This window comes from Rutidosis leptorrhynchoides, chromosome 11 (assembly GCF_046630445.1).
Source record: "Rutidosis leptorrhynchoides isolate AG116_Rl617_1_P2 chromosome 11, CSIRO_AGI_Rlap_v1, whole genome shotgun sequence".
In the NCBI taxonomy this organism is placed as follows: domain Eukaryota; kingdom Viridiplantae; phylum Streptophyta; class Magnoliopsida; order Asterales; family Asteraceae; genus Rutidosis; species Rutidosis leptorrhynchoides.
Window position 1 is genome coordinate 295623471 of NC_092343.1, and position 10647 is coordinate 295634117.

The 10647-nt window shown below is 39.7% G+C and overlaps 1 protein-coding gene across 1 annotated transcript; it reads left to right on the forward strand.

Moving 5' to 3' along the window:
* The first annotated feature begins 309 nt into the window (after window positions 1–309).
* Window positions 310–9870, forward strand: LOC139875591 (uncharacterized). Its single transcript, XM_071862915.1, has 3 exons — window positions 310–712; window positions 8752–9073; window positions 9438–9870. Exons 1-3 carry the CDS (start codon window positions 310–312, stop codon window positions 9868–9870), a joined length of 1158 nt encoding a protein of 385 aa, XP_071719016.1.
* The last annotated feature ends 777 nt before the right edge of the window (window positions 9871–10647 follow it).

A 10647-nucleotide genomic window follows, 5' to 3' on the forward strand; every position in this document is an offset into this window, starting at 1 on the left:
GTCGATAAACTTGTAAAGGCGAACATCCTGAGGGAAGTTCGATATTAAACCTGGGTCGCAAACCCAGTATTACTCAAGAATCCAGACGGATCTAGGCGAATGTGTGTAGACTTCACAGATATTAACAAGGCTTGTCCCAAAGATAATTATCCGCTGCCAGAAATAAATTGGAAGGCAAAATCGTTAACATGTTTTCGATATAAGTGCTTTCTGGATACATACAAAGGATATCATCATATACAAATGGAAGTTGCGAATTAAGACAAAACAACCTTTCACACTAGCCAAGGAATTTATTGCTACACTAAAATGCCTTTTGGGCTAAAGAAATCAGGTGCCACATATCAACGCGTGATTGATGAAGCTTTCAAGAGCCAAATAGGCATAAATATAGAAGCATACGTGGATGATTTGGTTATCAAAAGTAGCACGGAACAAGGGTTGTTGGAAGATATCTTGGAGACGTTTGCGTCTCTACGAAAAATCAACATGAAGTTGAATCCATCCAAATGCGGCTTTGGAGAAGAAGATGGCAAGTTCTTGGGTCACATAATCACAGAACGGGGTATACGCGCAAACCCAAAGAAGATAGAGGCAATTGAAAGTATGTCGTCGCCTAAGAGTAAGAAGGAAGTACAGAGCCTCACAGGAAAATTGGCAGCACTAACAAGGTTTCTTTCCAAGTCTGCGGAACGCTCGCCACCGTTCTTTGGTAAGTTAAAGAATTGCTTAATGAAGACCGTCAGTTTGTTCTTCAGCTTCTGCAGATGAACACAGTTGGCCGAGTGTCTCCTGACACTCGACCGACCGACTTGACTATCAACCGAGTGTGTAAGACCCACGGCCGAGTGTGTCTGTGAGAGACCATCGACCGAGTGACTAGACACTCGACCGAGTGAGTGTAGACAGTCGGCCGACTGTCTCTGACAGTCGACCGAGTGTCTTTGGCAGTGAAATATTTTACCAAGTGTTGATTTTTAGCCGTTATGCTGCCCGTTTGTATTTTGATGTTCAGGATGTAAATTTTGAAAGTGCAAAAGTGTTAAGCAAAAATTTTTAGCGGACGCTTTTTGATACAAAAAATTTATATATTGTGTTATTTGGTGTAATGGATAGTAACTAACCTGATTTGCCTTATGTTCAGGTGAAAAAGATAAGGAAGCCGCTCAGTAGTAGATTATCTGAGCTGGTTGCTGGTATTTGGTGAGTGGGACTAACTGGAGAATATAGTATATAATAACGTGTTATATTATGATTGCCATACTTGTTAGATATACTTATTGTTGTGGTTAGTTAGCACATTGTGATGACTGCATGTTAGTTGATGCTTGTCTGCTGGAGCTCAGTGCGTCCCTACTGTGTGGTAGCCTCGGTAGGAGAAATCAACCTGCGGGTTGGGTTCCTCTGTGGTAGCCTAGACAATCGTGGTGTATATATATGTGAATGACACGTCCGTCGCGTGTGGATTAAATATATACGTACGGTGGTGGAGGAACTTCTGGTAAGCCCCAGTCCGATCAGCTGGTGGTTAATAGTTTGGCCGAGCCGCCAGAGTCTCTGTAGACGGCACTTGGGTTATGTTTGTGTATTTGTTTTGTGACATGATTAATATGACGGTTCCTGTATACTATCGCCTGTAGTTAGTCGTACTCACTTAGCTTCGTGCTAATTCCCCTCCATCCTCTCCCTGCAGGTTGTTAGCTTTTATAAATAATGCTTTTGGGGAGAATACTGGCATGGTGATGTTATGTTTGACAGGAGTCAACTATGTTGTGGTCTTGCTTTGTTTAATTAATAATCTTTTGTAAACATATTATAAATACGTCTTCTCCGTATAAATATATAAATTGTTTTAATGACACGTGACATCGGTTTGTACAAATGTTGATATCGTATTTAATTAATATAATGCTTCCGCCACGTACGTTTAAAAAAAATAAAAAAAATAATTAGCGGTGTCACAAGTTGGTATCAGAGCTTAGTTTGGCAACATGCGCATTGTGATCTAAAAGTCATGTTCCCAAACTTAGGAGAGTCATGTCAAACATAACATGCTTGGGATGGGTTAAGTGAGCATTAGGATAGGTTATATGTTAGTTGTTAGTACTAACAGAGTTTATACTAAACTTTGGTGTGAGTGTTATGGTAGTGCAGTAATGGCAGATAATGAAGCAAATGCTACTGGCCCCACTGTCCCTGGAACTGGTATTTTCAGAGCTCCTGAAGAAGATGGACACGTGTCATTAGAGGAAGAAACCTCTTAGGAAGTTATAAATCTTCAAAGTCGATTACTAGAAGCTCAGGAGAAAATAAAAGAACTGGAAGAAGAACGGGCAAGATGGAACCCTAATACCACTGCGTTGAACACAACTTTTCCTTCAAATCTTTATACTCAAGCCGGTGGCTGTTCCCAATCACAGTTTCCACAAAATACCTATCAAACCTCCAAATGCCATTCCCTTTTAACTAGTCATTTCTAAATTAGATGATATACCCATTTCAAGTTGTTGAAACGAGAATGAAGTGTTCATATAAACTGTTTCTGGATTGTAAACCTCCAGAGTACAGCGGTCACACAAACCCTACAATGACACTCAATTAGCTAAGAGAAGTGGAGAGAGCGTTGGAAGCATGTTTTTGTGAACCTGAGTCTAGAGTTTTGTTTGCTAGTAGACTCTTGAAAGGTGAAGCAATGGAATGGTGGAACTCTATTACAGCATATTTTCCCAAGGAACAGATTAGTCAAATCACTTGGGAACAATTTGCTGCTAAAGTTTGTGAGCAGTACTTTTCTGAATATGAAATGAAAAGGTTGAAAACTGAGTTTCTGAGTATGAAGATGATGGAAAGTATGACGATTGATGAGGTTTTCAGAGACTTTACATCTAAGTTGAGGTTCGTCCAACAGTGGGTACCGACTGAGAAGGATAAAATTCAGCATTTCATGCGGGTGATTAAGCCGGAATACAGAACCGTTGTGAGATTTACAACAACCTTGGCGCTTGCTCATGAAATGGCCAAGGTTACTGAAGGTGATGTGATGGCAGTGAAAAGAGAAAGTTCAAAAGGTGGATCTTTTGGGGGAAAATCATAAGGTCAATCGGGTGGACAGTCGACTCAGCAGTCGAGTAAGCAATCCGGTTTTCGTGGTAAAAAGTCAGGTGGGTTTAAACAGAAAAGTAAGTCCGGTATGAGTGGATCGGGTTCTAGTCAGTCTGGTTGGTGCAATGTTTGTAAGTCAACCCATACCGGTCCATGTTCTCCAATGACCAGAAGGTGTTTGAAATGTGAAGTGTTAGGTCACAAATCAACAGCCTATTCTTTTAAGTCTAATGTTTGTTGGAGTTGCCATCAAGAGGGGCATAGATCTGCATATTGTCCATCTGCGTCAAGAGCCAGTTCTGGGTCAGGGTCAGGGGCGAGGTCAGTAACTTCTGGAGGATCTTCTGCTTCTACTGTCGGGCATAAGAGAAAGAATCCTCCAACAGCAGAGGCAAGGGCATTTCAGATGACGGTAGACGCTGCAACCGCTACCGATGACGTTATTATCGGTATGTTCTTGGTTAATTCCTTGCCAGCTCGTGTGTTATTTGATTCTAGAGTGAATCGATCTTTTATGTCCTTAGACTTCTATGATAAGTTAAAGTTGCCTGTTAGGATGTTAGATATGCCTTTGGGAATAGAAGTAGCTGATGGTAAAATGGTTCCATGCACATCATCTGTGTCTGGAATTACCATCGAAATTTGCGGCCATTCCTTCCCTTTAACCTGTTTGTTGATGCCTATACCTAGCTTTGATGTAGTCATAGGCATGAATTGGTTAAGGGCTAATAGGGCTAATAGTAAGTGTGATAAGAAGATGATTTCTTTCCGTTTGGCCGACGGATCCCGAGTGATAGATAGGGGAGAGCGCAGTGGATTTAACTTTCCTATGGTTTGTCTAATGAAAGCTCAGAAGGCGATATCGAAAGGGTGTGATTCGTTCTTAGCTTATGTGATTGATGTTAAGAAAGAAAAGAAGAAGGTGACCGATATTCCCGTTGTGTCAGAATTTCCTGAAGTGTTTCCAGATGATCGACCAGGGTTACCTCCAGTACGTGAAGTAGAGTATTAAATTGATTTGGTTTCAGGTGCTACGCCAATTGCAAAAGCTCCTTACAGATTAGCTCCGTCAAAAATCCGAGAGATGATGTCTCAGATTCAGGAACTGTTAGATAAGGGGTTTATTCGACCAAGTTCTTCCCCGTGCGGTGCTTCTGTGTTATTTTTGAAAAAGAAAGATGGGTCGCTTCGTATGTGTATTGATTACCGCGATCTAAATAAGAGAACAATAAAGAATAAGTATCCGATACCAAGAATAGATGATTTATTTGATCAGTTACAGGGTGCTTCTTACTTTTCAAAGATTGATTTACGTTCAGGGTATCATCAGGTACGTGTTGTAGAGAACGATATACCGAAAACAGCGTTTAGAACTAGATTTGGTCATTATGAATTTTTAGTTATGCCATTCGGGTTAACAAACGCGCCAGCAGTGTTTATGGATTTAATGAACAGGGTGTGTCATCAGTATCTTGACAAGTTTGTGATTGTCTTCATAGATGATATCTTGATATATTCGAAAACCGAGAAAGATCATGCTACGCATCTGAGGTTGGTATTAGAGCTTCTGAAACAGGAACAGTTGTACGCTAAGTTCTCCAAATGTGAATTTTGGCTGCGGGAAGTACAGTTTCTGGGTCATGTGATTTGTGAACAGGGTATCAAAGTAGATCAGTCTAAGATAGAAGCTCTAATGAATTGGAACTCGCCGAAAACGCCAACAGAAATTAAGAGTTTTCTGGGTTTAGCAGGTTATTACCGCAGATTTATCAAAGACTTTTCTAAAATAGCAGGTCCGTTGAATAAGTTAACCAGAAAAGATGTAGCCTTTCGATGGACTGATGAACAAGAAATGGCTTTTCAGACTCTCAAACAGTTGTTATGTCAAGCGCCGGTTTTTGCTTTACCAGAGGGAACAGAAGATTTTGTGGTTTACTACGATGCGTCACGTGCAGGTCTAGGTTCTGTTTTGATGCAAAGAAATAAATTTATAGCGTATGCTTCACGACAGTTGAACAATCATGAATGAAACTACCCTACTCATGATTTAGAGTTGACTGCAGTTGTGTTTGCTCTGAAACTTTGGAGACACTATTTGTATGGTACACATTGTGAAATCTATACAGATCATAAGAGTCTTCAGTACATCTTTTTGCAGAAAGAATTAAATATGCGTCAACGTCGATGTCAAGAATTGATTAAAGACTATGAGTGTGAGATTAAATACCATCCGGGTAAAGCAAATGTGGTCGCAGATGCTCTGAGCCGCAAGAAAACAGTCGAAAATGTCAGATTTATGAGAATTGAGATAGTTTCAGACTTGATCGATCGATTGAAAACCGTTCAGTTAATAGCATTGAATGATGAAAATCTAAAGACTGAGCAAATGATTATAAGAAAATTTGACCTATGCAATGATTCTATAGGATTAAAGACCTATAAAGACCGAATTTGGGTGGCTAAGCTTGGAGATTTGAGGGATTTAATCCTTACAGAAGCGCATAAATTGAGATTGTCAGTGCTTTCGGGTAGTACGAAGATGTATAGAGATTTGAAAACGTTGTATTGGTGGCCAACAATGAAGACAGATGTTGCAAGTTTCGTTGAAAAATGTCATATTTGTTAAAGCAGAACATCAGAAACCTTATAGGTCTCTACGACATTTAGAAATATCTCAGTGGAAATGGGATCATGTAACGATGGATTTTGTAACCAAGTTACCCCGCACCCAGAAAGGTCATGACATGATCTGGGTGATAGTGGATCGTTTAACCAAGAATGCTCAATTTTTAGCTACTCGTAAAACAGCTTCGTTGAGTGACTTGGCAGAGTTGTACTTGAAAGAAATTGTTAGTCGACATGGTGTACCGTTGTCTATAGTTTCCGACAGAGATACTTGGTTTGTATCGAACTTCTGGAACAGTTTACAATAGAATCTGGTTACGCGTGTGAATTTAAGTACAACATATCACCCACAAACAGACGGTCAGAGTGAACGAACGATACAGATGTTAGAAGACATGTTGAGAGTGTGTGTCTTATAATATGGTGGTTCGTGGGATTCTCATCTTCCGTTCATAGAGTTTGCTTACAACAGTTCATATCATTCGAGTATCGGAATGCCGCTGTATAAAATGTTGTATGGTCGCAAATGCAGAACTCCTACGTGTTGGTTAAAAGCAGGTGAGAAACAATTTGCAGGTCCCGAAATTGTTCAGATAACAGCAGAAAAGGTTAAAATTGCACAAGAGAAGTTAAAGGCAGCTAGAGACCGACAAAAGATGTATGCTGATCCACGTAGACGTCCGGTGACATTTAATGTAGGTGATCATGTTTACTTGAAGGTTTCTCCGTGGAAAGGGGTTATCAGATTTGGCAAAAGTGATAAAATAGCACCGAGGTTTATTGGGCCATTTTCCATTAAAGAAATTCAGAATGATCAAACTGTTGTTTTAGATCTTCCTTCAGAGTTAGCGGGAATTCACAACACGTTCAATGTATGCTATTTAAGGAAGTGTAAAGTAGACGAAAAAAGTTTGATTCTTCCGCTGAAGGATTTGAAAGTGGATTTAAGTAAGAAGTTAGTAAAAGAGCCAATTCGAATAGTAGATAGGAAAGTCACCAAGTTAAGAAAGAAACAGATTCCAATGGCGTTAGTGAAATGGCGACACAGTTTAGGATCTAACTTGACATGGGAAACCGAGGAGTTAATGAGGGCGCGCTATCCCCAGTTGTTTGACCTTGACCAGATTTCGAGGATGGAATCTTCTTAAGGGGGGTAGATTTGTAACATCCTCAAACGGGCCTAGCTGTAAGATTACTATATTGCCTTAAGTTAGTGTTACGTTATTATATGCTTTTATTTTTATTTAATATTTATGATTAAATAATGATGTGGTTAGGACCAGTTTATGACAAGGGTCACAGAACAGGTTTGTTTATTTAATTTGGACTTCGTTTGGGTTGCCAAATGATGTACAAAAGATATCAGATAACCCGTGTGTTGCACAGTGTAGAAATTAAATCTAAATTAAGTGACTTGTTGCTGTCATTTTTTTTGGCACTTTCCAGAAATCACCACACACACTCACCCACTTGTTCTTCCTCTTCACCACCTAACTAAACCCTAAATCTTCCATTCTTGTTCTTGAATATGATTGAGTGTTAAAATCATGTTCCTTGTGTTTCACTGAATCTATCAAGGTAAGAATTAAGTGTTTTTATGTTCAATTAGTGTCAAAATTGGGGTTTTTGTTTAGTTTTGTAAAAATGGTGATTTTGGGTCAAAATCACTTGAGATGTTGTTGTTTGAGTGTAAAATGAGTTGCTTTGAGTCCCCAAATGGTTTGTGTATAAAGTATAGTCGATTTCATGGTCAGAAACAGGTTCAGGAACAAGATTTGGTCAAAATTGGGTGAAACCCGTCACTTTGTTCTTCAGCTTCTGCAGATAAACACAGTCGGCTGAGTTTCTCCTGACACTCGACCGACCGACTTGACTATCGACCGAGTGTGTAAGACCCACGGCCGAGTGTGTCTGTGAGAGACCATCGACCGAGTGACTAGACACTCGTCCGAGTGAGTGTAGACAGTCGACCGAGTGTCTCTGACAGTCGAACGAGTGTCTTTGGTAGTGAAATATTTTACCAAGTCTTGATTTTTAGCCGTTATGCTGCCCGTTTGTATTTTGATGTTCAGGATGTAAATTTTAGCAAAAGTGTTAAGCAAAAAATTTTAGCGGACGCTTTTTGATACAAAAATTTTATATATTGTGTTATTTGGTGTAATGGATAGTAACTAACCTGATTTGCCTTATGTTCAGGTGAAAAAGATAAGGAAGCCGCTCAGTAGTAGATTATCTGAGCTGGTTGCTGATATTTGGTGAGTGGGACTAACTAGAGAATATAGTATATAGTAGCGTGTTACATTATGATTGACATGCTTGTTAGATATACTTATTATTGTAGTTAGTTAGTACATTATGATGACTGCATGTTAGTTGATGCTTGTCTGCTGGAGCCCAGTGCGTCCCTACTGTGTGGTAGCCTCGGTAGGAGAGATTAACCTGCGGGTTGGGTTCCTCTGTGGTAGCCTAGACAATCGTGGTGTATATATATGTGAATGATGCGTCCGTTATGTGTGGATTATATATATACATACGGTGGTGGAGGAACTTCTGGTAAGCCCCAATCCGATCAGCTGGTGGTTAATGGTTTGGCCGAGCCGCCAGAGTCTCTGTAGACGGCACTTGGGTGATATTTGTGTGTTAGTTTTGTGACATGATTAGTATGACGGTTCCTGTATACTTTTGCCTGTAGTTAGTCGTACTCACTTAGGTTCGTGCTAATTCCCCTCCATCCTCTCCCTGCAGGTTGTTAGCTTTTGTAAGTGATGCTTTTGGGGAGAAGACGGGCATGGTGATGTTATGTTTGACAGGAGTCAACTCTGATGTGGTCTTTCTTTGTTTTAACAATAATCTTTTGTAAACATATTGTAAATACGTCTTCTCCGTATAAATATGTAAATTGTTTTAATGACACGTGACATCGATTTGTACAAATGTTGATATCGTATTAAATTAATATAATGCTTCCGCCACGTACGTTTAAAAAATAAAAAAATTAATTAGCGGTGTCACACTGTGTGACAGCAACAGCCGACGAAGATGAACAAAGTTGGATGACACCAATAGCAGATTTCTCCAATGCATGCGCACTACCAGCAGATGCGGTAGAAGCACGAAAAATTAAAATGAAGGTGCCAATGTATTTAATAGAAAAAGGGATACTTAATAGAAAGTCTTTCTTAGGACCACATTTAAGATGTTTAAATCTTAGCCAAGTTGAGGTGGTTATCAGGGAGGTTCATGAAGGGTTGTGCGCCCTACATTCGGAGCACAAGGCGGTAGCGTCAAAAATAATGAGGCTGTGTTACTATTGGCCATCAATGTATAGAGATGCCGCAGAAGTAATGTACAAATGTCAGTCATGTCAACTGCATGCTCTAGTTAGCAAAGCTCCCGCGTCATCCAATGATCCCAGTATCCTCACCATGGTCATTCTGCAAATTGGTGATTGATATAGTCGGGCTTTATCCAGTAGGCCCATATATTGAATATTTAACGCATATTTTTATTTATTTTTGTCTACGCTTGCTTAGAATTGTAAAACTTACGGATTATGTACGAGGAGGTGTAAAAATTTTGGTCGTGGCCATTGATTACTTTACCAAATGGGTGGAGGCTAAACCGCTAAAACCGATCACGGGGAAGCAAATACGCAACTTCGTTTGGGAAAACATCATTTGTAAATTCTGAATCCCTAATGAGATCGTTAGTGACAATGGTACGCAATTTGAGGGAAATCCTTTCAAGGATCAGTGCCAAGAATTGAACGTGAAGCAAACATTCACATTAGTGACACACCCTCAGGCTAATGGCCAATGCGAGGTTACAAACTGCAATAAAGTTCTTGGCATTAAAGCAAGACTTGGCTTATGCCAAAAAGGTTGGGTGGATGAATTACCTAACGTACTTTGGGCACATCGCACAACGCCAAAAGGCTCAAACAAAGAAATGTCATTCAGTCTGGTATATGGTTCTAAGGCAGTTATACCTGCAGAAGTTTATGTGCCAACAAGGCGCGTAGCCTCATTTGATGAAGGTAGCAATAGCAAAGAACTGCACGAAAATCTCAACCTCGTTGAAGAACGCACAGAAATGGAGGCAATTCAAGAAGCAATCAACAAGCAAAAAATCTCAAACTACTAAAATAAGCGCGTGCGACCATTATCCTTTGAATTGGATGATCTGGTTTGGCGTAAAAATGAAGCAAGAAGAGCGGAAGATACTTGCAAATTAGGCCCAAAATGGGAAGGGCCATATAAATTTATTGGAATAAGCGATGCAGGAGCTCATCGACTTGATGATTTAGGTGGAAAGCCAATCAAACGCACCTGGCATGTACAAACTTTAAAACGGTGCTACATGTGAAAAGGCAAACATAGGGATTGATCACCCCATTTATGTGTTTAAACTTTTTATATTGTAATTTTTTGCTTTCCACATTGTAATAAGGCAACTTTATAAGTTGCTCAAAATTTTAATAATTTGAATCAGTCAATTTCGGCCAACAACATATGAGTATTAAATTTATTTGTTGATTGCATGCCCCAGCTGCACAGGGATATACTCCATATTCCAAGTGGCGTAGTTTAGTTGGTTACTAATACTATACTATATATAATGATTACAGTAGTAAAATATTGGTTTGTTTGTTTCAAACGCTCGTACATCGCGCATGGGGGAGACCTACAAAGTCATGACTATAAAACAAAAGTATTGGGTTACTTGTCAAAATATCCGCACATTGGTTTAATAGGAAGACTCCTGAAAAAGGCATTGGCGTGCCTTTAATACGGATAATGACATTGGATTGTCTATGCGTAAACTTCCTTGTAAAATAATTATAAGAGTCGGGAGTATAATTGTAACCATTGGTTCGCTTTTATACGGTTAGCATTGGATTGTTTCCGCAAGAGTATATTG